The sequence below is a fragment of the Sporisorium graminicola genome, chromosome SGRAM_12 (genome assembly GCF_005498985.1).
Source record: "Sporisorium graminicola strain CBS 10092 chromosome SGRAM_12, whole genome shotgun sequence".
In the NCBI taxonomy this organism is placed as follows: Eukaryota; Fungi; Basidiomycota; class Ustilaginomycetes; order Ustilaginales; family Ustilaginaceae; genus Sporisorium; species Sporisorium graminicola.
In genome coordinates, this window is record NC_043722.1 from 909751 (window position 1) to 935823 (window position 26073).

The window sequence follows — 26073 nt, forward strand, 5'->3', positions numbered from 1 at the left end:
ATAGTAGCATTGGAGCAGGCAGACTTTGTGGTCAGTCGTAGAGCGTTTATATACGTGCTTGGAGATTCTATCATGAAGTGGTTCGGCTTGGCTTCTGCTGGCTGGCTTGGTATTACCCTACAGCCAGATCCTTGGCCATTGTTGTGTGGGCCCTGGACATCAATAGCACCGCCCGCTGCTCACTATTTGGTTACCACACCTCTCTCCGATCACCGGTTTCATCCTTTTCAAGGTTTTCCCCGCGGTCAGCCTGTGTCATTCCTTACGGCGCTGCTGGCTCGAGCGCTGGCCGCGCTCGAGCCATTCTCGATCGTTTCAAGAGCGTCGTGGTATGTTGCCACCCAGGCCCGCCCCCTGACCAATTAAAGCTTCACGAAGCTGGTATTCTGACAGTCATTCCACAACCTCCCGAACCGCTTCATCTAGGTCGAGCCATGCTCCTGTGCCATTTCTTGGTTCCCGAGGCAGGGCGATATCGAAAGATGATCGAAAAGTCGGCAGCTTTTCGTGGAGGTACGGTCCAGAATTGCAGATGCAGTCTTCACTGGAGTGATTTTCTCGTGACGCAGGACATCTTCGGATCCCGGTCGGCTGGCCTCGTGCCAAGCAGTTTAAGCTATACAAATGTGCACAACTTCACCATGAGTCAAGCATCGGTGGTGCATCTGCAAATTTCACATACATGCAAGCGCAAACATGGATAACAAAGCTGTTCGAGTCACCAAAGCAAACGGAGCTGTTGTCGAGACCCAACTCAAGCCATTCTCTTCTTCGGTCTTGGACGATGACGAAGTTTGATCAAGAATGTAGCGGTGGCTTGTAACCCTAAGGACTGGAAACTTGCCTTGGATGGTCTCTACGAGGGTATCGAAGGCAACGATATTGCTGGATACATTGAGGCAGTCGGGTCTGAGGTGAAGAATCTCAAGAAGGGCGATAGGGTAAGTTGTTCCCCACCTTTAGCAAAGTAGGTTCCCCTCATACTGTGATACAAGCTGACAGCTGGGACCAACTTTCTTTGACATTCCTAGGTGATCGCATTCACCCGTATGGCCTCAGGCGATCAGTACGGTGCATACCAGCAATACACCGTCGCTCCTGCTTGGACGACTGCCAAATTTAACGAAAAGATCTCGCTCGTGGATGGTGCAACACTTCCCCTAGCAGTCACTACCGCATTTATCGGACTTTTCGACAAGCTCTGTCTACCGGAGCCCTCGTCTGACAGCAGGCCTGCCGGTGGCACTGACAAAATCAATCTCCTTGTGTGGGGTGCCAGCTCCTCCGTGGGCGCCTACGTCACCCAACTTGCCAGAATCGCCGGGTTCAACATCGTCGCTGTTGCCGGTGCCGCTCAAATTGCTGTTCACGAGCTCGGTATGGACGGCAACAAGTCGTCGACTACCGAGACGATCGCCCCAGAGTGATCGAAAACCTGAACAAAGCTACCGGTGGTGTCCCCTTTTCGCACGTGTATGACTGTATCTCGACCGAAGACACTGTAGATACCATCATCGAGCTCCTTTCAACAAACCCAAACGAAGGTGGAAAGATGACAACTGTTCTCCCGAGCGCCTACGATGAAAAGGAAGAAAGAGAGAAGCTACGTAGCGAGAAGGGTGTCAGTATCACCAAGACCATGTGCGGAAGCGTCCACGCCAATAAGCAGGAGTTTCGGCGAGCGGTGGTTCAAGACGGTCACGCGCTGGGTGGAAGAGGGGAAGTTGAAGCCGAACAAGGTGCTCATCCTGGAGGGTGGTATTGATGGTATTCCAGCAGGATTGAAGCTGTTAGAGGAGAACAAGGTTAGCAACCGCAAGCTTTTTGGTAAGTCCAACGCGATGCAACTGCTGGGCGTAGTACCCCTGATGGGAGTCTGAAGCTCTTGACTGACTCCTATATGTTATTTTAATCGTGACAGCTCGCATCGCCGACACCAAGCCTTCCATCGCAACTGCCAAGATATAGCCCAGTCGCTTGTACCGCACGAGACATTAAAGTAACCTAGGTATTCGCGAAGCACCCCGTAGTTCCGCCGAGTTTTTGAGAATTGAATTCCGCTTGATGGTAGTTATGTCTGGTCGAGACCAGGGCACTTTGTGATCGTGAGGAGCTGAGGCTAGCATTGCTATGATTGTGAAGAGCTACTTTACGTGCTGAGGGAAAGAAGAAATTTCAGTGGGCAGCCAGTGTAGGGATGGCGACACAACCCCATGCCCAAGCGCGCCGTCCGCACGTTCGGACGGCGGATCCGTCAGGAAGTTGGAAAAATCAGACCATTCCTCCAGGGTGAAAGCAAGCACTGATGTCGGAGAGTAATGTACTATTTTGCTACTCTGGTTGGAGGCGTCGGAGCAGGCTGCCGCCCAGGAAGCCTGCCGTCTCTAAGAACGCACCCGGAGCTGTCTGGAGAGACTGGGTGTGTTGGGAACGGCCAGTGACGGTGACATTGTCCATCAGATTGCCGACTTCCTGTTCACAAAATTGGGGATGATAGATATTCATGTACTCAAGCGCACAAGCACTGAACGTATATATAATTGTCGAGGCGTTACCCGGTACAATTATCTTTAGATTCATTAAGCTCAACCACAATGCAACCGCCAAGTGAAGCAACATGTCAAAACCACTGAGCTGCAAGACAGCAGGGGTGTGTAGCGCTTCATAACCCAGAAGGTATGTATTGAGTATATAGTGGCGAAGGTGTGGAAACTATGTTTGAATATATTATTGTGGAGGCATAATCCGGCCCAATCTTTCTACATAGTACAGAGCATAAGATTATGAGAACAAGAAACAACGCAAGATCAACAGACAACAGAAGATCGAGATCGAGTTAGAGTTAGGGTTAGGGTTTGAAAAAGGGGTTTAGGGTTGGGGCGGCAAAGTGCTTCCAAACTGAGGACCTCAACACTTGCCGTTCGCCGACTGGGACCCCGCACTGACTCCCATTGGAATGCATCACGGTGCAGTGGTGCAGGTGCCGACCGAGGTGCTCTGCCTTGAGTCAGCATGAAACTTTACCTTAATTCTACTAAGGCTTGGCCACACCGCTCTCGACCACCCAATCAGCAAACGCCTCGACACTCTCCTTGACGCTCCGATACTTGATCCCCAGCACCTTGGTCGACTGGGTATTATCAAATTTGGTCATCTTGCTTCTCACATCCTCGGCATCCTCTGGCTCTTCAACCTTGTCAAACGGCAAACTCGCCTGCCTATCCTTTGCCCAGCGGATTATTTCGTGGTGCAAAGGTGAACCCGCGGTGAGCAAGAACCTTCCTCCATTGGCCTCGTCCTTGTTCATCGCCTGAATGTGACCTTCGACGGTGTCGGCTAGATCGACGAAGGCTGAGGGGCCGGCCAGGTCCTGGGTGGGCCGGGTGGTGAGGGTGTTCCATAAGAACGCGTTGCTGCCTTCGATGCCTACGCAAGGCAGGGTGGGTTTGCCAATTACTACCACCGGGTGGACCGCAACAAAGGCAAAACTGGATTTGGACTGCTCGATAAAGTCCCACGCAGCTTCTTCGGCCACCCTTTTGCTGGCGGTGTAGACGCCAAAGCACGCCTGTTGCACCTCGGCTGGGTTGGACGACTTCAATTTCTCTCCGATCTCGAGCGAGTGTTCGTAGGTGATGGGATTCCAGTCCTTCTCTGTGTGCGTGTTGCCCGTGTGGATGCGCGAAAGGTCGAGAATCGCAGCCGAGCTCGAGGTGTAAACCACTTTTTGGACAGTGGGCGTCTCCCTCGCGTCTTGTAGCAGCGACAAAGTCCCAGCACGTGCAGGGTCGAGAAAATGCTTCTTCGTATCTGTCATTCCCGGTCCAGGCACGGGAGACGCTGTGTGGAACACGTGCGTCACATCTTTGAGCGCCGTTTTGAAAGCTCCCTTGACAGTGATGTCTGGAGTGAGAAGGATTTCAAGTTTGCCTTTAGCATCCGGCGAAATGGACTGCTTGACCCGGTCCCCCGACGTTTGGCGTCGAACAGTGGCTTTGACGTGTGCACCTTCTTCGACTAGTCGCTTGACCAAAAACGAGGCGATAAAGCCGTTGGCTCCCGTGACGAGGTAGACGTTCGTGTTTGACATGGTGTAGCGCTTTCCTTGATGCGCCACGTGGATGGTGCGCTGAAAACCTCTCTAGCGATGCAGTTTGCAACTCAGTCGTGGGTAGTGAGAGAGGTACGACATTGTCACATCGGCCTCGATCTTATATAGCCATTTCCACGTCATGCATGGAACGCTTCCTGTTGTCTGTTCACAAGGTTTTCGCACAGACACGGCTGCTGATCTGCGAGGCCATGTCTCCGATTGGCCCGCTGGCACTTCCGCCCCCCCCCCCCCCCCGGGGGCGAGAACACGTTCTCGCGAGCGAAAAAGATTAGGCAGAACGAAAACAAATCCATGGACATCGGAAAACGACCCCGTCGAGCGCAGAGCGCTGCAACGTGGAGCCAACTCCATTGACAGAAGGTTTTGCACTCGATGAGCTCGGACATCCCCACCACTGCCTCGACTTCTTGAGGAGAGACCATCAGGTCGGTGTCCGCTGGCCTGGCTGAGCAAATGGCAGGATTGTCAGCGTCAATTAGATTAGCTCCACGTGGCAGCTGCGCTCGACGGGAGTATTGCCGGAAGGCAGTCGTTTTCCGATGTCCATGGATTTGTTTTTGTTTTGCCTCAAAAAGCCCCGTTTTGTCCAGTACCCGAACCAACTGAAGTCAGGGGGTTATCATAGCACACGTGTCCGGAGAAACGCTTCCGGACCGAGATCGAACCAACAACATTGCCTCCTGTTCCTCTTCCCTCAGTACAAGGATGGATACATAATAGAACGGATCTCCATCTGCAGAGGTTTTTTTTTTTCGATGTTGATTTGAAATTCTTCCGACTTCCGTTTCCACGATCCCTTGCTTTGGCTCCAAACAAACACAAGAGTCAGAGCATATATGATTGAGTCGATAGAAGGTGAGTCGACACGCTACCGCACCGGTTTTGGGACGGTGTGAGTCATGGCCACGTCCTTCGTTCGGAACACCGAAACACACAGACCTCCGCTCATTCCTCGCCTTTCCCTCTCCCCTCCGCTTTTTTCCCTTGCTGCTACTGCTGTTATTGCTATTGCTATCGCTATTGCTGTTGATGTTGTTGCGGATGACGAAGGGGGAGGGGGATGATGGCTCAGGGGTGAACAGAGCTGTGAGCTCCGCGGAGCACTGACGAGCATCGGCCCGACCGATATCGCTTGCGGATTGCAAGTTTTCTTGCTGTGCAGCGGAGTGCCGTGCAGGTGTCGGTTCCAGGTGTCGGCTCCCAATGCATTTGCCGCGTGCTGCTAAGCTCCCCTAAACGCCGGCTGCGGTTCCTTTCTTTGCACGTTCAGACGCCCCCCCACGACCAAGCGCCTTTTTCAATCCAAGTGCGAAATTCCGTTGGAGTTAGCAAGGCCTGTAGCTAAACAGTACAGTACTCGCGGCCTTGCCCAGTTGTGAGTTATAATTTATTTTGTTTCTTTTTGTTGGCCTGTCACTCACAACGCCGAGATTGGCGTTGCATTGCAGTGCAGCACGGCAGCAACAGAGAGAAAAAGAGAGTGGCGCGGCGTGTTTCAGACACAAAGAAATCATCTCCGAGGAGTTTGGCTTTTTCCGATTGGCTTTTGGGCTTGGCTTTCGGTTGAATGGCAATGGCGCACGCAAGCGCATGGTGTGTATCTCTCTCTCTCTCTCTCTCTCTCTCTCCTGCAAGGCATCGACTGAACTGAACTACGCAAAGGACACCCAACGACCCAACGACATGCTTGCTTCCCCCCGTGGACACCGACCATGTGTTCCCTCGAGACGTGGCCGATTTGGCTGTGTTTTTTTCTCTCTTGTTGAGCTTCGCGTTTGACGGTTTTTGAATGAAAATGACCGCTGTAGTGCGCACACCCGAGTCAGTTTTGCCGAAAGGTTCTGGTAATGAGCTAATTTCCGACGGCATTCTTGAGCACAACAGTTGACTGTCCTCCGTCGGATACGACTAACGAGATGGCCTGTTTTGTGCGATCTCGCCTGTCACTCCGACAATTGCCACGGAGGAGGTGCAGGAATGAGCGCCAACCAACACTTAATGGTCTCTGGCCGTGTGTTGCCCTCCCCTTGCCGACAGTCCGAGAAAGACTATATAGACCCCACCTTCCTTCCGCTCCGAGTGTGTGCGTGCGCTCTCTCTCTATCCCTTCTCTGCAATTCTTCGGCTCTTTCCGTCTCTACCACCATCCTTTGTTCACCGCCGCCCTTCTTCGTCAGTAAGAAGTAGGCAGCGAGTACTTCCCCCTCACCCCACTCCAGCCGGCTGCTATTGCGCCAGGCAACCTGACCCACCCTACCCAGACAAGAGTCTCTTGCTCTTCGTCACAAAATCATGGCCGCAGTAGGCCCAACCGGGCTGGGCAACGCCGGTGGAGCAGACAACTTCATCGCTTCCCAGCACCCGCCACGCGCTGACGACGACCAGACGCGCCCGCAAACCGCTGTCAACTCCGAGACGCCCTCGCTCGAAAGCACCGACCACCACGTCGATGTCGCCGATGCCGAACGCCAGTTCAACGAGCTCGAGCGCCAGCTCTCGTCCAAACAAGGCAAGGATGCCGATCTCGAGAAGCACGAGCAATTCGACCTGCGTGAATGGCTCTCGGGTGCCCAGGAGCAGGCCGACCAGATGGGCAACCGTCGCAAGAAACTCGGAGTCTCCTGGTCCGACCTGCGCGTCATCGGCACTGCCTCGCGCGACTTCAACGTGCCCACCATCCCGTCGATGGCACTCTTTGAGGTGATCGGCCCCATCTTCTCCATCCTCAAGCTCTTTGGCATCGACCCGGCCAAGAGCAAGACGCGCGACCTGCTTCAGGGCTTCAACGGCTGCGCCAAACCGGGCGAGATGGTGCTCGTCATTGGACGTCCCAACTCTGGATGCTCCACTTTTCTCAAGACCATCGCCAACAAGCGCAATGGCTTCATCGACACCCAGGGCGAAGTGCACTACGGCGGCATCGGCGCCAAGGAGATGGCCAAACGCTACTTGGGTGAGGTCGTCTACTCGGAGGAAGACGACCAGCACCACGCCACGCTCACCGTGGCGCGCACCATCGACTTTGCGCTCCGTCTCAAGGCGCATGCCAAGATGCTGCCAGACCACACCCAAAAGACGTACCGCAAGTTGATCCGCGACACGTTCCTCAAGATGGTCAACATTGAGCACACCAAGCACACTCTCGTTGGCAGTGCTACCGTCCGCGGTGTCTCGGGTGGTGAGCGCAAGCGTGTGTCCATCCTCGAAGGTCTCGCTTCCGGTGCCAGTGTCTTCTCGTGGGACAACTCGACGCGTGGTCTCGACGCCAGTACCGCGCTCGACTATGTCAAGAGCATGCGTGTCATCACCGATCTGCTTGAGGCCACCATGTTCGTCTCGCTCTACCAGGCCTCCGAGGGCATCTGGGAGCAGTTTGACAAGGTCCTCGTCATCGACGAAGGTCGCTGCGTCTACTATGGTCCGCGCTCCGAGGCGAGACAGTATTTCATCGGTCTCGGTTTTGCGGATCGTCCTCGTCAGACATCGGCCGATTACATTACGGGATGTACGGATAAGTATGAGCGCATCTTCCAGGAGGGACGCGACGAGAGCAATGTGCCCAGCAGCCCGGAGGCGCTGGAAGCTGCGTACAAGAGCAGCCGCTTCTACGCGCAGGCGATCGAGGAGAGGCAGGCGTTTGACGCTGTGGCCACTGCCGATGCGCAGGCCACGAAGGACTTCAAGGCGGCCGTCGTCGAGTCCAAGCATCGCGGTGTGCGTGCCAAGTCGCAGTACACCGTGTCGTACGTCGGCCAGGTCAAGGCGCTGTGGCTGCGCCAGATGCAGATGATCCTCGGCGACAAGTTTGACATCTTCATGTCGTATGTCACTGCCATCACCGTTGCGCTGCTTACGGGAGGTATCTTCTTCCACCTGCCCACTACGTCCGCTGGTGTCTTCACTCGCGGTGGTTGTCTCTTCATCCTGCTCCTCTTCAACGCGGTCAGTGCGTTTGCCGAACTGCCGACGCAGATGCTCGGTCGACCCATTCTGGCGCGTCAGACGAGCTTCGCCTTCTATCGCCCGTCGGCGCTGACGCTGGCGCAGCTGCTGGCCGACTTGCCGTTTGGTGTTCCGCGTGCGACGCTCTTTGTCATCATTCTGTACTTCATGGCCGGCCTGGACCGCAGTGCTGGTGCCTTCTTCATCGCGTGGATCATCGTGCTCATTGCGTACTACGCTTTCCGTGCGCTGTTCAGCTTCTTTGGCGCGATCACGACCAACTTCTACTCGGCGGCGAGGCTGGCGGCCATTGTCATGTCGACACTCGTACTGTGGGCAGGATATGTGATCCCGCAGGCGGCGATGCGCAGGTGGCTCTTCTGGATTTCGTACATCAACCCGGTGTTCTACGCCTTCGAGGCGTTGATGATCAACGAATTTAAGCGCATCACGTTCACGTGCGAAGGCGCGCAGATTATTCCTTCTGGCCCGGGGTACCCGACGACTTTGACGGACAACCAGATCTGCACTCTGGCCGGCGCGACGCCGGGAACGAACCAGGTCCCCGGTATCGACTATCTCACCGCGAGCTTCGGCTACGAGGCCAGCCATCTTGGACGCAACATTGGCATCTTGATCGCTTTCCTCCTCGGATTCGTCGGTATCACCGCGCTGGTCGTCGAAAAGATGGACCAGGGCGCCTTCGCCTCGGCTATGGTCGTCAAGAAGCCCCCCAACAAGGAGGAGCAGCAGCTCAACCAGAAGCTGTCCGACCGTCGTTCCGGCGCTACCGAGAAGACGGAAGCCAAGCTCGAGGTGTATGGTCAGGCGTTCACGTGGTCCAACCTGGAGTACACTGTGCCCGTGCAGGGCGGACATCGCAAGCTGCTCGACAAGGTGTACGGATACGTCAAGCCGGGTCAGATGACGGCGCTGATGGGATCGAGTGGTGCCGGTAAGACGACGCTGCTGGATGTGCTGGCGGACCGCAAGACGATCGGAGTCATCAGTGGTGACAGGTTGATCGAGGGCAAGCCCATCGATGTGTCGTTCCAGCGTCAGTGTGGTTATGCGGAGCAGCAGGACATTCACGAGCCCATGTGCAGTGTTCGTGAAGCCCTGCGCTTCTCGGCCTACCTGCGTCAGAGCCACGACATTCCGCAAGCCGAGAAGGACCAGTACGTCGAGGACATCATCGAGCTGCTCGAGCTGTCGGATATCGCCGACGCCATCATTGGCTACCCTGGATTCGGTCTCGGCGTAGGTGACCGCAAGAGGGTGACGATCGGCGTCGAACTGGCAGCCAAGCCTTCGATGCTTTTGTTCCTCGACGAGCCTACATCCGGTCTGGATGGACAGTCGGCGTTTACGATCTGCCGACTGCTGCGCAAGCTGGCGGACAACGGACAGACGATCCTGTGCACCATCCACCAGCCTTCCGCCTTGCTGTTCGAGACGTTTGACCGTTTGCTGCTGCTCGAGCGTGGCGGTAAGACGGTGTACTCTGGACCCATCGGCAAGGATGGCAAGCATGTGATTGACTATTTCTCTAAACGTGGTGCACAGTGCCCGCCGGGAGTCAACCCCGCCGAGTACATGCTGGATGCAATCGGAGCGGGAAGCCAGCCTCGTGTAGGCGACCGTGACTGGGCGGACTGGTACCTGGAATCGGACGACCATCAGGACAACCTGCGCATGATCGAGCAGATCAATCGCGAGGGCCAGGCCAAGCCCAAGACCGAGGAGCGTTCGAGCGAGTACGCCGCCCCCTGGACGTACCAGTTCAAGGTGGTGCTCAAGAGGACCATGCTGAGCACGTGGCGTCAACCGGCGTACCAGTACACACGATTCTTCCAGCACTTGGCATTTGCGCTTCTGACAGGACTGTTGTTCTTGCAGCTGGGCAACAACGTGGCTGCCCTGCAGTACCGACTGTTCGTGATCTTCATGCTGGCCATCATTCCGGCGATCATCATGGCGCAGATCATGCCTTTCTGGATCATGTCGAGGTCGATCTGGATCCGTGAAGAGACGAGCAAGACGTTTGCCGGTACCGTGTTTGCGTCGACGCAGCTCATCTCGGAAGTGCCCTACGCTCTGGTGTGCGGTACGGTGTTCTTTGTGCTGATCTACTACCTGGCGGGCTTCAACACGGAGTCGGGCCGCGCGGCCTACTTCTGGATCATGACGTTCCTGCTCGAGATGTTTGCGATTTCGATCGGCACGATGATCGCATCGTTCTCGAAGTCGGCCTACTTTGCGTCGTTGTTCGTACCGTTCCTGACGATTGTGCTGAACTTGACGTGCGGTATCCTGTCGCCGCCGCAGAGCATGTCGAGCTCGCTGTACAGCAAATTCTTGTACAACGTCAACCCGATCCGCTTCACCATCTCGCCGCTGATCGCCAACGAGCTTCACGGCTTGAAGATCCAGTGCGCCGCCAACGAGTTTTCGCGCTTCACTCCGCCGAGTGGACAGACGTGTGCGCAGTGGGCGGGTAACTACGTGGACAGGATCGGCGGTTACCTGCAGAACCCGACGGCGACCGCAGATTGCCTGTACTGCACCTACGCCGACGGCGACGAGTTCTACAGTGCGTTCGGAATTACTTTCAGCGAACGTGGTCGTGATGCGGGCATCTTGGTCGCCTTTGTGGTGTTCAACTGTGTTGCGACGATTCTGTTTACCAAGCTGTTCCGCTTCAGCAACCGTTGATGGGTTAGATGGATGTAGATTACGATTCGATTTTGTCACCTCTCATTCTCTCTCGCTCTGTCTCTAACTGTCTCTCTCTTCGTAGTAGATCAATGCGATGTTGATAGCGAGCCATTTGTCTTTGGGATGGTGTGGCTGAGTGGATGAATGGCGGCGGCAGACAAAAAGTGACTGTGCTGGAGAGCGGTGTGATCGTGTTCAAGGTCGCATGCGGAACTTCCGAAGATGGTGGTGAGGTGGCCTTTTGCTTCGCGCACTTTCTTTTCTTCTTCAGAGTCACACTTGGACAACCAACACCTCCACAAAGTCTCAATATTGCATGCGCAGCAAATCACTCTTTCGCTTTCCACCATCACCATCGTCTATCCGGGGACACCATGGCAACCAACATCGCATCGACATCCGCTTCCTCTTCTAGCTCAGCTGCTGTAGGCAGTGCTGCCGCCGACAAACTACGCACGGGACTCGAACACAAAGCGCAGGGCAACGCAGCCTTCACCAAGGGCGACATCAAGGCGGCTTTGGCGTCATACCACTATGCTGTGCTGTACCTGTCTGGGCTAGAGTCTCGCAGCATCTTGGGCCTGCTTGGAGAGAACTCGGGACGAGAGGGCAAGCCTGAAGATCTGTCCTCTGACGAAGAGGACCAAGACGATGGCGAACAGCAGCAGCAGCAGCAACCTGTCAGCGTACAGAGCGAAAAAGAGCTCTCGACAGTATATAGCAACATGGCGGCGTGCCACCTCAAGCAAGGCAACTACGACCGAGCGATTCAGACGGCAGACAAGAGCCTGAAATGCGACTCGGGCAATGTCAAGGCCAAGTATCGAAGAGCGCAGGCGCTGCGGCTGCAGGGCGAGCTGTACGAGGCGCAAAAGTTTTGCAGGGAGACGATCGAAGCGTTGAAGAGGAAGAGGGGCAAGGTGGAGGAAGAGGCGGTGGGAAGCTTTGGGAAAGAGTTGGCGGCGGTGGAGAGGATGATCGCAGTGAAGGAGGACAAGGCAAGGACCAAGTGGAAGGGGTTCCTGGGTCGGAAGCCGGACGTGTTGGCGGCGTCGGGTATGAATGCAGAGGAGAAAGGCAATAATCAGCAGGACGATCTGACGAAGCAAGGCGGTGCTAGCGAGAGCTGATCTCAAGAATTGCGTCGGAAGACGAGGCTGGACCTATCAATCGAGGCATTCGTCCATCGAGAGTCAGGTAGACTCAAATAGCTGCCTTTTCACACCCTTGTGTGTCAACGTTGTCTCAACAAACCATCCCAAACCTACTTCTCAAGTTGCGCATACGACAGCCGACATTGTTCTAAGAGAGGGGCCGATTGATGAGCTACTTGTGCCGTTTAAACGAGCAGAGTTACGTGGTGAGTGAGGAGGAGAGTGAGCAGAGTGAGTTGCTGTCGTGTGCCGGGTTCCGAGTTTGAGGTTTTCTAGCTCGGGAAAAGTTTAAAGTTTTTGGTGGAGGCGCATTTCTTCTTGACCAGCCATCTTGACCTAGAACCTTCCTCGCACCTCAACGACAATCCAAGACGACGAACCGTTGCGATCCACATCTCCTCAGCTCGAGCGATTTGAAGGAAGCGCTACTCAAAACAGCGGAAAGGGTCCTTGGAAATTATGGCGAAATCGAGCAAGCCTGCCAAGGCCACCTCCACGGCGACGACGACGACGGCGAAGGCGAAGAAGAGCGAGATCGACGACATATTCTCGGCACCCGCTGTTGTGGCCAGCAGCAGCAGCAGCAGCAGCAGCAGTAGCAGCAGAAGCATCGGTACCGGGGCCGGTGCCAGCAAGAGCAGCAGGACAGCTGATTCCTCAAAGGCGAAGAGAAAGACGAAGGACGCCAGCCAGTCCGGTGCGAGCAGCAAAGCGAGCGAGGACAATGAGGCTTTGTTAGGAGGGCAGGTTGAGGGAGCCAACAAGAAGCGCAAACGCACAGCCGACGTCACCACCGCCACCACCATCACCTCCACCACCTCCGCCGCCCCAAAACCAGAAGACATCAAGAAGAAGAAGCCAAAAAAGCGAACAGTGCAAGTCGTCACAGACACGTCGTCCTCCATCCCCACACACACGGTCGCGCCGCCCCCCTCCTCCATACAGCCTTCTTCCTCAAAAGCACCCGCTCTACCTCGACACAACGACCTCGACGACTTTACCGACAGCCGCGGCACTTCAGACCGCAAACGCACCGCCGACGGCCTGCGCATCTTCACCGCCGAGGAACTGCGCCTCGGCGACCAAGGCGGCGATACCCCCCTGTGTCCCTTTGATTGCGACTGTTGCTTTTGAAAACCAACACGGATGTTCTCAAGCTGTAACCAAACAAAACATCTCAGCAATTTCCATCTTGGCTCATTTGGCCTCGATGCACGCAAGGCAATGCTCCGCTCACTCGATCTGCGCAAGGCAAGGGGAAGAGATTGTGTAAATGATTTGCTTGCTTGCATGATTGTTCGTTTCCATTTGAAAAGAAGAAAGATTCCAATGCGGCTCCGTTGACCGCAGCTGGGGGCGAGTGATTCTAGGCTGGAAAGCATCACGCCCCCTCCTCTGGCCCCTCCCCCTCCACTGTTGCACCACTGTGCTCCGCTGCCGTGGTCGCCCTACCCACGCCCATCCCCACTCTCACCAACGTCTCGATCGCCGCGCGCCCATTATCCACCAAATCTTTGTCCCAGACCACCCTGCCCTTCTCGAACACCAACACAATCGTGCTGCCACCGAACTTGAAGTACCCAAACTCCTGGCCCCGTTTGACCCTCTCGCCCTCCTTGACGGTCAACACGGTGGAGCCGACCATCATGGCGCCGATGCAGACCGCATAGAACGTGCCGAAATGCTCGCTGTGGAAGGGCACAACGACGCGGATGTTCTCGCCGTATACGTCGATAGCCGAGCGGATGGCCATCGGGTTAACCGTGTAGTATTGGCCTGTGACCCACGTGCACTTACCCATGACAGCGTCGGCGGGGCAGTGGAAGCGGTGGTAGTCCTGTGGTGCCAGTCTGAAGATCGCCAGTGCTCCACCGTTGGTGTACGATTCTAAATTTGTCACCGAGCTCGCAGCGTCCCCCAGCAACCGCGCTACGCTGAAGTCCCTCCCCTTGATCCAAACGCGCGTCGCCTCGTCCACCGTTTCAAACGCCATCATCCGGCAATCCGCACCACTGACCAACCTGCGCGGGTTGTCAGGCTCCTCGTTCGGCCGCGCATCCGCCTTCAACTTCCTATAGAAAAACTCGTTAAACGTCCTGAAGCTCTCCACCGGCTCCGCGATCTCGTCGACGTTCAGATTGTGAAACGCGATGAACGTCGCAATCTCCCTCGCGCTCGCGGGACTGTCAAATTTGACGCCCTGCTTGACACTCATGTTCTTCAACATCTTCTTCACGCGTGCGCCCTCCATCCTCGACCGCGCGCCCTTGTACAGCAGCCGGATCCCCAGTCGCACATACACCTGCATCTTCTCCTCCATCAGCTCGCCCGTTAGACGGTCCTGCACGATAATGTTGGCACTGTTAGCCCCCAGCGAGTAGTTGCCCTGGCTGATCTTATTCACCACCTTTGTATACCATTTCCGGTGTGCTTGGCTCGCAGTGACATAGTTGCGCACAGCCAGGCTGTCGACGCGCCGCCAATCTTGCGAGGCACACACGGCGAGGTGCGTGATGATGTCCATCTCGCCCTTTTTCGAGAGCCGCGGCATGTGGCACAGAGGACACGATTGCAAGCGCACTACGCGTTCGGGCACGCTTGCGCTTTTGCCGGCGCCGCCGGTGGTAGTGGTGGTGGGGTCGTCGTAGGCGTCGCTTTCGCCTTCGACGTTGATCAAAGGAGGCGTGGGCGAGGTGGAGAGCATTCCGGAGCTCGAACCCGATGCGCTGCGTGGTTTGGCGGAAGCAGCACCACGGTTGCCGCCGTTCGAATTCGAATCAGTTGCCGCTAGCCCGCCAGCATTAGAGGACGAGTCGGTGGACGACGCCATGGACAAAGCCGAGAAGTTGTGATCGAGCGAACGCATCATTCCGCCCGAGTTGGTCATGACGGCTCCTGGCAGAACTCCGTCATCGCTACCATTGGCACCTCCTGCAGAAGTAGCGGCGGGCGGTAGCACGACAGGTTCGGTCGTCGATCCGAAGGAATCCCCTCCAGCCGCGCGAGCAGTCGTAGGAGCATCAGCACCACTGAAATCCATATCCTGATTCACGTCAGACCCGATGTCCCCGACACCTCCCAGAAGCAATGGTGTCTGTGCCCCACTGCTGTTGAAACTCGACGTGCGAGGCGCTTTGCGCTTGAGATCCCACGGCTTTTGCACTTCTGCCTCCAATGCCACAATGGTTTCTTCAAACGTCAGCTCGTCCTCTTCCGGGTTCTTGTTGACCTCCAGGAAGAAGCTGTCGAGCGTCTTGGTGCTCAGCGTACTGCCGAGACTGTCGAGCATGCTGGCGAGCTCGAGACGCGACAAGGTGCCGCTGTCGTTCGAGTCAAATTGCTGAGCGAGCTGACGCCAGAATCGCTGACGAAGTGCGTCGTAAGGAGTGAACTTGGCCTGGATGGTCAACGCAGGTGGCTTGTTCGTATTCTTGAATTTGACCTCTTCGTCCTTTTCGACTCGAGACAGCGGCAGGACAAACTGCTTCATCGACCCAGGGATTCCCTCATCACCCGTCTTGTACAAGCCCGTCTGTGGGTCGGGCTTCGGCGCAGCATCCAACAGATCCGCAATAGAAATCTGAGCGCCGCCAACATAGTCGTTGGACGACATGCGATCCCAATCGTAGATCATAAACTTTGTTTGAAAGTTGGTCTCGTGTCGACGGACGTGGAAGAGCAGCTTCTCGTTCCAGGTAGGGTTGAGGGTGTGACGGGCTACACGCGTGCGGAAGATCTTCTGACCGAAGCTGATGATGGCAAAGGGGTCCATGTCGAAGCCGGTATGCGTCATGTTGGACCAGCGAGGCAAATCAGAAGCGCCTTTGACCTCCATCATGACAATGCCGATAATGTCCATGCCCATCTCTGCTTTAAAGGCGAACTCGCCTCGATTGCGTCGATTACGATTGCGTTTAGCAACACCGCCGCGTCGTTTTGTGGTGCGACGAGGAGCTGCTTCCGACGGCGCAAGCCCTCCTTCAACGGCAGAAGGCGGTAGAGTCGCGCTGGACCTGAGGCGCTTTACGCCAGGTAGGCGTCGTTTGCTGCGTGGTTTGGCACCGGTGGCTGAGGCAGGCTCGATGGGCGTGGTGATGCGGGATGGATCAAAGTCGGAAGCAGAGGCAGCATCGATGGGCGTAGCCGCCCCTGAATTTGCAATCGATTTTGCACTCTTGTTGCGGGAAAAGATGCGTCGATATCTGCCGGCGCCGCTGCCGACCTGAGACTGCGGAAGGGGCGGAGTGAGCAGGGTCGTTGACTGGGCGGTGGTGGGTGCTGTGGCAATCTGGGCGGACGAGGCAGAAGTGGCAGCGATGGTCTGGTAGTGCTGATCGTAGACGCCTTCATCATCTGTCTCGAATTCGATCGCGTCGTTGAGATCACTGGGCTCGCCTTCGGAGAAAGCAAGGTTGGCTTCATGTTCTCCCTCGTCGTCATCTTCATCGTCATCGTCATCGTCATCGTCATCGTCATCTTCATCGTCTTCATCGTCGTCGTCGTCATCTGATTCTTCGTCGTCATCGCTGCTCAGACCATCGTCAACAAAGGCTTCTGCAGCAGCGGTAGTTCCCACGGATTGAGAGGCAGGGACCGCTCGTACAGCAGCACCCTGCGTGCCGAGCGCAGCCAAGACCAGACGGTTGTAGACCTCGTCGACGCTCCAAGATTGTGGGCCACTGGCAGTTGCCGAAGTAGGCTTGGAAGCAGGCACAAAGCCGACCTTGACCTGCAGCTCGCCGCTGATCTTTGTATCTGAATGCGACGACTCGACAGGCAACCAGAGCGGCTGCGCGTTGGACCATTCGGCCAAGCCATCCCTGCACCACGAGGTGACGGGAAGCGAACACTCGCCCATGTAGTCGTTCCCAGAGAAGCGATCTTTGTCCCAGATGACGAATTCGAGCGACGAGACCATGCCGTTGGAGGCATCGAGCTGGATTGATCCACGTGGTGCTTTGGACGAGTCTGGGAGAGCAGGAGTCGAGTTGGAGAGCGACTCGGTCGCGAGGGAGGAAGAGGAGCCACGTACTCGTCGACGTAGGAGCATGGGTCGTGGCATTTGCCTGCCCACAACACGAGCACCTGCAGCACCGAGCTTGACGGGGGCCACGAGGATCTTGGACGCAGCGCCCGATAATTTCTTGGTGGAAGCCGAGCGCAGTCCAAGGCGAGGGCGAGTTTTGGTTGCGGCAGCGCTGGGGGAAGTAGCAGAGGCAGCCGTAGCAGCACCGGCACCTCGTCCAGCAGCTTGGTGAGCATCGGAAACCGCATGCTGAATGGCGGCGCGTACGACATCCGAGTCGATCTCTTCACTGGCTACAGCTGCAAAGTGCGGGCCAAACCAATCTGGCACCACGGGAAACTCGAAGGTGGCTTCGTCTGGTTTCCACACGGGGTCGAGCGTCTTTGGTTTGACCGTGGTATGAGTGTTGTTCGCAGCAGCATGGTGAGAAGAGGCAGCTGAGCCGGGTAAGCTGACGACGACAAAGGGATCCGATTTGCCATTGCGATCCTTGGCAGCGAGGTTCCTGGCGGAAAGCACCTGTACGCGGAGGGTGCAGAGCTGTGTCGAGGATGACGAGCTCGCGGTGGAGCCGGAAGGCGGAGGAGAAGGTGTTGGCCCTGGTTGATTCGTCATGTCTAAGAAGAAGAAGCTCGCGGCTCGATCACGGACGCTGAGATGGTGGTCAGCAGTCTACTGAGTTGTGTTGTTGCGCTGAGCCCGACGTGAACGGCAAGCGTGCGACACCTTTCAACGTCTGTAAGGGGGCCGAGATTCTTTCGAGCTGCGCTGATGTGCGTGTGAAGGATGGGCAGCAAGACACCCGTCGCAGCCTCCGCAATGGTGTGGGCGATGCTGGAAGGTGTGTGAGCAGCAAGGCAGGCCAACGACAGACATACAGCATCGACTAAGGAACGGCTGATCCGAGCGTTTCGGTGCAAAAGCAAACAAAGCAAGACATCAACAGCAACAGCAACGCAACTCTTCTCCACAAAATCACATTTTAGTTACACAGCACAACACAGCACAGCACAGCATGCACGCAGCTCGGCACGGCCTGCGCTCGCTTCTCTCGGCAGCTGTACTGCCGATACCAACACACGCACACGCACGCAACCCGAGATACTATCTTTCCGCTCAGGTCGGTCGCTTTCCGTCTTGGCATCTGCGTCTCTGCTGACAGATTGCGTCTACTATGAGCTCCCAACGCCATCGGGAGAAGCGACAAGAGAAGGATAGGCGAGCGAGGGATAAGCAAACACGGACTTTCGAGGCTGCCCTTCCCGCCGTGTCACGGAACAGTCGAGCCGAAATGCAGTGTCGAGCGAGGCCTGTTGGGCCGCGGTGTTGGTCTCCACACTTAGGAGTGACGTCCTCCTTTTCTGAGGGTGAAAGGCGACAGAAAGAAAAGGTTCAGAGACCGAGAGCGAGGCAGATAGACTGTCACGCCTGAGGCACCGCTTTCCTTGCCTGCTCTTCAACTTTAAGCGTTAAAGAAACTCGGTTATTGATCTGAGAAAATTATAGCTCTAACAATAGAGTCTTTTTATTCATCAAGCTGGCCCGGAAGCTGGCTCGGAACCGAATCTGTTCAGCCGAGACGGTGGGTTTCGGGAATTTCGTTTACTCTAACCACAGTGTGACAAATCCGTGCGAGAACGTGGTTGCAAAACTGTCTCGAGCTGGATACGTCGACCAAAATCAGAAGTCTCTGGTCGCCATCAACAATCGCTACCACCACCACCCGCTTGAGCTCTCCTTCACGTCAATCTCTACAAAGATCGCAAAAATGGCCGGTCCAGCAGTTCAAGCCGCCAAGAACAAGGCTCGCCAGGTGTTCATGAAGAACTGGTACGTATTCTCGGTGCGGGCGCATATAGCGAATTGCTATAATAAGCAATGCCAGGGAAGGGTTCACGTTGACAATGGTGGATCGAGCACGAGCAGGAGGACTCTCTTTGGAGAGGACAATAGAAGGGGTGCACGAGGCAGCTAGAATGGAAGATCGGGATTAGAAGTGTGTGTTGCTGACTACTCTCTTTGCTGTCTACCTTTTCGGCGTCTCTCCAATAGGTACGCTACCGAAGTTCTTCCCATCTACGTTATTACTGGTCTTGCTGCCGGTGGTGCCACTTGGTAAGTTGTTTCAACGAACATTGAGAGGGCAAGGCAGGAAAGGAGCGAGAACGATTATGCATCGGCACATCCTTGCATGCATCTCCTTAAGCAATACTCCAGCTCGGAGAGCTTGCGAATCGATTCGAGTCGTCCCTTTTCACCTCGACTTGACCCGCTGTTGCATCCATTCGGCATCATGGTACATGGTACTCGCACGAATCTCGTGTCTGTCTACGACTCCGGCTTTGCTGCCTCGCATTGGCCACACTGCATCACGACCTTTTGCCATGCTCATTTACCAGTTACTAATGCCCGTTGCTACTCGCCCTCGCTCTACCACTCACAGGTACTTGAGCCGCCTCGCACGCGGACCGGACGTCATCTGGGACCGAAAGAACAACCCCACTCCTTGGAACAACGTCGAGCCAGGCACAAACACCAAGCTCATGGCGGTCAACCAGCAGTTCGAGAAGCAGTACAAGCGTGACCGCCTTTGAAAAGTGCAAAGTTACCACTGTTTCGACAAGCTTTTCTCTCCTCTTCAAGAGTATCGATCTGCCCGCAATATCATTTCTTCTTCTTGAAATGCACGCTGTTCTGTTACGAGGCCCGAGGAGACCGAGAACGTTTGCAGCAGAGTGTGATTGAGGATTGCGCGTGAGAATAGGGCCACTACCCACTGGGCACTGGGCGAGGTTCAAGCTCACAGCAGCAACATAACTTACTTCCCATCGGCGGCACTTTCAAGCCAGTACGACCCACAGACGAGAATATTGGTTTTAGACAGCCTCTATTGCAGATAACTTAAGAGAAAACCTTGGTCGGGTCAATAGGAATACACAAGAAGGAGAAAACAAAGACAAGACATTTTGTTGTGGACGGAGCGACTCTAGAACCAGTCGCCGTGCTGCCTCATGGCATCAGCGACCTTCTTAAACCCGGCGATGTTGGCACCACCCACCAGCGAGGGGAGCTTGTCGGCGACGTTGTCGCCCTTGGCAGGGAAAGCCTGGCCGGTCTTGAAGCAGTTGTCGTAGGCGTTCTTCATGATGTCCTTGAGCTTCTGGTCGACCTCTTCGTGCGACCAGGTGAGACGTGCCGAGTTCTGGGCCATCTCGAGACCACTGACGGCGACACCGCCCGAGTTGGCCGCCTTTCCGGGGCCGTACCAGCATGGCGAAGACGAGGTGACACGCGAGTGCTCGAACACGTCGATGGCAGCCTGGTCGAGACCCATGTTGGAACCCTCGGCGACGTAGCGGCACCCGGCAGCGAGCGCCGCCTTGGCCTCGTCCTCGTTGAGCTCGTTCTGCGTCGCGCAGGGCAGAGCAACGTCGTACTTGGACACCAGCTTCCAGGGGCGCGCACCCTCGACAAACTCGAGAGCACCGCTGGCGTTACCGAAGCTCGAAAGCTCGCCACGCTTGTACTTGATCTCGGCGATGCTGTTGATCATGTCGGCGGTGAAGCCCTTGCCGTCCTTGGCGATGAGCGAGCCCTTGGAGTCCGAGAGCGACAGTACGGTTCCGCCGAGCTCGAGCACCTTGAGCGCAGCGTACTGGGCGACGTTGCCCGATCCCGAGATGACGACCTTCTTGCCCTTGAATCCGTTGCTGCCCTGCTCGACGTGGTTGATCATGTGCTCGACGTAGTAGATGAGACCGTAACCGGTAGCCTCGGGACGGATGTTGCTTCCACCCCAGTCCATGGCCTTGCCGGTGATGACACCGGTCCACTCGTTGCGCAGCTGCTTGTAGGTGCCAAAGACGAAACCGGCCTCTCGGGTCGAGAAGCCAATGTCACCAGCGGGAACATCCGTGTTGGGACCAATGTGGCGCTGGAGCTCGGTAGCGAAGGCCTTGCAGAATCGTCGCACCTCGGCATCGCTCTTGCCCTTGGGGTTGAAGTCGGAGCCACCCTTACCACCGCCAATGTTGAGACCGGTGAGGGCGTTCTTGAAGATCTGCTCGAATCCGAGGAACTTGAGCACCGAGAGGTTGACCGTCTCGTGCAGGCGCAGACCACCCTTGTAGGGGCCCAGAGCCGAGTTGAACTGCACACGGTATCCGCGGTTGACCTGCGCGACGTGGTTGTCGTCCTCCCACACCACGCGGAACTGGATGATGCGCTCGGGGATCTGGATGACGGCGAACGCCTTGTTGTATTCCGGGTTCTGCTCGAGGAAAGGAGCGAGGGTGGTGGAGAGCTCGTTGAGAGCCTGCTCGAACTCGGGCTCGGAAGGAAGGTTTGACATTGTGTTTACGGAGGGGGTGATGGTGTGTTGGTGATGGAGCAGATGAATGGAGGCGGAAGCGAAAGAGGTCGAGGGACAGGTCGGGCGACAATGATGGCAAGGCAGATCTTTATAGGCTCGTCCTCAAGCGACTCTCGGATGGCGTAAGATACAGCTTTCAGAGAGAAAGAAGAAAGGGGAAAAAAGTCTGGCTGGCTGGCTGTCTTGCTGTCCGTCGGAACGGGTGGAGGAGAGGCAGCAGTCACCGCCGTGCCTACTTTGGGCTCAACAGGAAGGAAGCGGGGACTCGTTTCAAGCTTGAGCCGCCGTGAGTCACTCGAACACTACGCACACGCACGCAACAGTGACGGCAAGCTCTGATTCGAAGGGGGAGATGGGCGGGAATCTCGGCGAGAATCAGGGCTCGCAATGCCTTCTGCGCCCGTACACCAGCGGGCAACGCCGATTACGACAACGTCTGGCCATCTGTCGATTCCGAGAAGCAGAGGGCGGAAGCAGACGGAAACCCGCCCGGCGAATATTTCCAGCCTGCCTTTCAACATCGATCAAGATCAAGAAGAGATCGAGCCACATGGAGCAGCAGTGGTGGACGGCATAAAACGACGGCTCCCACCGACGAGGTGGAGGAGCAAGAAGAAGAAAACCCAGCGATACCGAGTTGTGATTCGTTGATGGCATCCAAAGATAAGAAAGCAAGACTGCAGATGCATGAAGAGCACACCGTCGCTGATCAAGAAAAGGGGAATTATTCGCCCGCCTGCTCGCTTGCGCTTCGCTTGGCCTTCGGTTGGTCGACGAATGACATCTTCCTCGATGTGGGCACCGACGCTGGGCCTGGATCTTTCGTTTGCTACTGTACCAGGCGGTCTTCGAATTTTTTTTTTTTTGACCACGGCTAGTCGAAATATGAAATTCGTCTTTTTCTTTTCTGCTGAGGAAGCAAGCCGACGGACGGACGGGTCCAATGGCTTTTTTGTTAGGCTGATCTTTATCGCTGATGCCATCTTTGCCAGCCAAAAAAAGTGACCGATTTTCAGGCCGGATCAAATTCAAGAAGGACTTGATTGGATCTCCGTCTCTCCTTTCTGCTTGCCTTCGCTCCGGTAGCTGGTTCCGCCTTAGCAGTGCAGCTGCAGCTCTTGCTCGGGCAGTATATGCGACGAGCTCGCTAACGACCACATAGGGTCGGATCTGACCGCATCGCTGACTGGCTGACTGGCTGGCTGGCTGGCTGGCTGGCTGGCTGGCTGGCTCGGATCTTGCACTCGTTCTCATCTCGGATTGGACGGGTGAGCGCGTTATCAGATCCGAGCTGATAATAAATTTAGGCCATTGTTCGTTCCGCGTAGTTCCGACCAAGGCCATGCCTCGACTCGGCTTTGACCGCGCGGTCAACTCACACTCGTCTTCTCGGATGAAGCAGCTGTTCTTGGCCGAGGATGCAGGTGCGGCTCAAAGTGGGGGGACCCCGATGTCCTCGCGGGCCCAAAGCGCGGACGAAGATCCGACAAGGGATCTCGATCTTGATCGTCGTAGGAACCACTCGCCGATGCGTTTCTGAGAGTAGAGATCGGGACTACCCATGAATCGAGCCCTAAGTGCACCATGGGCGCTCCCGTCCGTCTCGTTATATTACACAATATATGCTACAGCCGACTTGCTGCCATAGAGACGGAAAAGCTGCCCGTCTGCCGCCTCGTCTCGCTACTTGCAGGTCTAGGATCGACTCAGCCTCAGCATAACCCCCTGAGTGACCATCGCAAGCGGATCACCCGTCATAGACTGCTCATTGTCAAACGGTCCCGGCTAACCACAAACGGTACCAATTGAAGGTACTCGACTTCAGTATTCCCACGCCATATTTCGGACCAAGTGCGATGGGTGCGCAATCACTCGCCAATACCTTGAGCAAAAAAAAAAAGATTCCACAAAACTGAGGCGTCGAAAATGCCTTTGAAAATCCCATAAAAGTGTGCATACTGGTACACTCTTACACTAGTAAAACTTGGAAATGGACTCGCCATGATTCGTCGGCCTGGTCGCTGCCTCAGAGGTAAGGGGGCCAAAAAGCAGGTTTCAAGGTGGCAAACCAACGTTGGAATTCACCGAAAATCATGCCGGAGACGCAACTTTTGAGCAGTCACGTCCGAAGCTTTGGCTCTCTCTCGTTGCTAAAGTCCGACCATCGTCGAGCTCAGCCCTATCCTCTCTTGTCTTCTTTACAATCACCTCCTCCTCATCGTCTCAGTTCGCCCAGCGGATTCATACTCAGGGATGGCCTTCTCCGGCGCGCTCACGTTGACGGACCTGAACGACTACCTGGGTCCGTCGCAGGCATGCATCAAACCCGTTGAAGGCGCAGATGCACCGTCAGAGGAGCAGCCCGGCACATCCGAACCACCACTCGACCCGGCTGCGTCGGCTTCCACACAGATCGCGATTGATCACGATGGCTCTTACTACGAGTCGGCAGCTCCGTCGTCGTCGTCTTCTTCGGGCAACAACGCAGCCAACAGCAAGCCACGACAGCGAACCAAGCTCGAGACGGCAGAGATCTCGCTCAACGACTGCTTGGCGTGCAGTGGCTGTGTCACGAGTGCAGAGAGCGTGCTCATCACCATGCAGAGCCAGGACGAGATGCGCAGAGCCATTGCAGAGATCGCCTCATCCGACACTCGTAAGCTGCTCGTCGCTTCCATCAGCACGCAATCACTCGCATCCTTGTCTGCAAAGTATTCCTTCCAACAACAGTCATCCTCCTCAGCATCCTCAGTAACGGCAACGTCAACAGATCCATCGTCACTACCGCTGCATGTTCTGCTGTATCGCATCTCGCACTTCCTCAGAACTGTATTCGGCTTCGATCATGTCTACGACACCACTTTTGCACGCCATGTCGCCCTCAAGGAGCATCAACGCGAATTCTTCCAGCGTCGCGACAACTCTCGGAAGCGTGCCACGCTCGGCAGCTCTGTCGGTGGTGATGACGCACCCACGCTGCCCATGCTGGCAAGTGCGTGTCCAGGGTGGATCTGCTATGCCGAAAAGACCCACGGCGAGCTTCTGCCCTACATCTCCACCACAAAGTCGCCTCAGCAGGTGGCTGGTGTCATTGCCAAACGCTTCCTTCCAGAGCGCCTGGGATTACTTGCTCCGAATTCAGATTCAACATCATCACCAGCCACCATCTACCACGTCACGGTCATGCCTTGCTATGACAAGAAGCTTGAAGCCTCGCGTCCCGACTTTTACGACGACATCACCAGCACAAAGGAAGTAGACTGCGTCTTGACTACCGGCGAGCTCGACAAGCTCATGCTCGACGAGGGCTTTGACATTTGCGCTCCCGTTCCAGGCGAGCAAGAGGCGTTGCAGCAGTCTATGACCGATTTGAGTCTGCAGCAGGCGCTCAGTGCATCCGGCGCCAAAGAAGCTACGGATAGCGTCTCCATCTTGCCGCACTTTCCACAACTGTTGGACCAGCCAGGCAGCAGCAGCGGCGGGTATCTGTTCACGCTCATGCGTGCAGTCTGGCTCGACTGGGTCGCCGAGCACTGGCATCGCTTCCCGGAATCGGTGCGCGAACAGGGCGTTCTGCCCAAGCTCGATGTGCGCGTCATCCGCACCGTCGATTTCACAGAGTACGTCCTTCGCGCGCCCGCACAGTTCGATCTGCCGTCGCAAGATACTCCTTCATCGCAATCGAGCATCCTGTTCAGAGGTGCACAGTGCTACGGCTTCCGCAACCTGCAGAATCTCGTGCGCAAGCTGCAGAAGCAAACGGGGGCGCGCAATTCCCGTGGTGCAGCGGGGAGATTGGTTGATGCCGATGGGAACGCTGTTGGTGCTGGTATCGGTCGCAACCGCGCAGCGGCAGCCAGAGCAAGGGCACGCGGACGCGGTGGAATGGTCAGGAGAGGTCGAGGCGGCGCAGCGGCATCAGCCGTGGTCAACAAGAGCAGTCCTCTCAATCCTGATTCCGACGATGCGGTGGTCTCCCCTCAGCAAACGCTCAGTGCTGCGCAACAAGAGGACGAGAGAGGTTACGACTACGTCGAAGTCATGGCATGCCCCTCGGGCTGCGTCAATGGAGGTGGTCAGATTCGGCCGCCTACAGATGCAGCGCCAGCAGCCACCAACACTGACCCGGAAGGATTCACTCAGGGATGGGTGGCTGACCAGAGCGCGGAAGCGGACGGGCTAGAGTCGATGATCAACCACAAGACCTGTTCCAAAAAGAACACAGCCGAAGACGACGGCGAGGATGCAGAGATGGAAGACGAGACGCGAGAGAAGGAAATCAAGGGTTGGAAGGGGACGAGCAAGGAATGGGTACGACGCGTCGAGGAGGCATACTGGCAAGGTGCGCGGGTGGCACACGTGCCTGTTACTGTGGCGCCGAGCGGTGTAGCCAGCGACTCGGGTGCTTCCACGCCCACGCTCGTTGGCAGCGGCGCCAATACTCCCTTGTCCAGCAGCAACGCCAAATCCATCCGCGTCGAAGATCATCAGCGACTTCTCGAGGCGCTGGCCGCCTCGCGTCCGACCGAGCAGCAGAGCGAAAAGGTGGGTGCAGACACACTGGCTTACGCCGACGTCCTAGCCGATCTGGTCGTCAAAGAGCTCTGCCATCTTGCGGCTGCACCAGTTAGTGCGCACGACGACACTGCTGCTGCTTTGGAAAAGGCGAGGGACAAGCTCTTCCGCACCCAGTACAGAGCGGTGCAGGAAGAGGCGGTCAACGGGCTGGCTGTTCAGTGGTAGACGC

The 26073-nt window shown here is 56.2% G+C and overlaps 9 protein-coding genes across 9 annotated transcripts; 6 read left to right on the top strand and 3 right to left on the bottom strand.

The window, feature by feature from the left end:
* Nucleotides 1-482: 482 nt before the first annotated feature.
* On the top strand, nt 483-1968 carry EX895_001864 (uncharacterized protein; the record flags this gene model as incomplete). The annotated part of the gene is made up of 5 exons (XM_029882463.1): nt 483-513; nt 811-941; nt 1032-1423; nt 1670-1827; nt 1922-1968. 5 exons carry the CDS (start codon nt 483-485, stop codon nt 1966-1968), a joined length of 759 nt encoding a protein of 252 aa, XP_029741318.1.
* A 1066-nt stretch (nt 1969-3034) lies between these two features.
* On the bottom strand, nt 3035-4090 carry EX895_001865 (uncharacterized protein; the record flags this gene model as incomplete). Its single annotated transcript, XM_029882464.1, has 1 exon — nt 3035-4090. One exon carries the CDS (start codon nt 4088-4090, stop codon nt 3035-3037), a length of 1056 nt encoding a protein of 351 aa, XP_029741319.1.
* A 2316-nt stretch (nt 4091-6406) lies between these two features.
* EX895_001866 (uncharacterized protein) lies at nt 6407-10771 on the top strand (the record flags this gene model as incomplete). The annotated part of the gene is made up of 1 exon (XM_029882465.1): nt 6407-10771. The coding sequence occupies one exon, from the start codon at nt 6407-6409 to the stop codon at nt 10769-10771; it is 4365 nt and encodes a 1454-aa protein (XP_029741320.1).
* Nucleotides 10772-11148: 377 nt separating this feature from the next.
* Nucleotides 11149-11904, top strand: EX895_001867 (uncharacterized protein; the record flags this gene model as incomplete). The annotated part of the gene is made up of 1 exon (XM_029882466.1): nt 11149-11904. The coding sequence occupies one exon, from the start codon at nt 11149-11151 to the stop codon at nt 11902-11904; it is 756 nt and encodes a 251-aa protein (XP_029741321.1).
* Nucleotides 11905-12387: 483 nt separating this feature from the next.
* EX895_001868 (uncharacterized protein) lies at nt 12388-13062 on the top strand (the record flags this gene model as incomplete). Its single annotated transcript, XM_029882467.1, has 1 exon — nt 12388-13062. One exon carries the CDS (start codon nt 12388-12390, stop codon nt 13060-13062), a length of 675 nt encoding a protein of 224 aa, XP_029741322.1.
* Nucleotides 13063-13309: 247 nt separating this feature from the next.
* Nucleotides 13310-17569, bottom strand: EX895_001869 (uncharacterized protein; the record flags this gene model as incomplete). Its single annotated transcript, XM_029882468.1, has 1 exon — nt 13310-17569. One exon carries the CDS (start codon nt 17567-17569, stop codon nt 13310-13312), a length of 4260 nt encoding a protein of 1419 aa, XP_029741323.1.
* Nucleotides 17570-18722: 1153 nt separating this feature from the next.
* On the top strand, nt 18723-19548 carry EX895_001870 (uncharacterized protein; the record flags this gene model as incomplete). The annotated part of the gene is made up of 3 exons (XM_029882469.1): nt 18723-18784; nt 19007-19069; nt 19398-19548. The coding sequence occupies 3 exons, from the start codon at nt 18723-18725 to the stop codon at nt 19546-19548; spliced, it is 276 nt and encodes a 91-aa protein (XP_029741324.1).
* A 392-nt stretch (nt 19549-19940) lies between these two features.
* EX895_001871 (uncharacterized protein) lies at nt 19941-21305 on the bottom strand (the record flags this gene model as incomplete). The annotated part of the gene is made up of 1 exon (XM_029882470.1): nt 19941-21305. The coding sequence occupies one exon, from the start codon at nt 21303-21305 to the stop codon at nt 19941-19943; it is 1365 nt and encodes a 454-aa protein (XP_029741325.1).
* Nucleotides 21306-23579: 2274 nt separating this feature from the next.
* Nucleotides 23580-26069, top strand: EX895_001872 (uncharacterized protein; the record flags this gene model as incomplete). The annotated part of the gene is made up of 1 exon (XM_029882471.1): nt 23580-26069. One exon carries the CDS (start codon nt 23580-23582, stop codon nt 26067-26069), a length of 2490 nt encoding a protein of 829 aa, XP_029741326.1.
* Nucleotides 26070-26073: the final 4 nt, after the last annotated feature.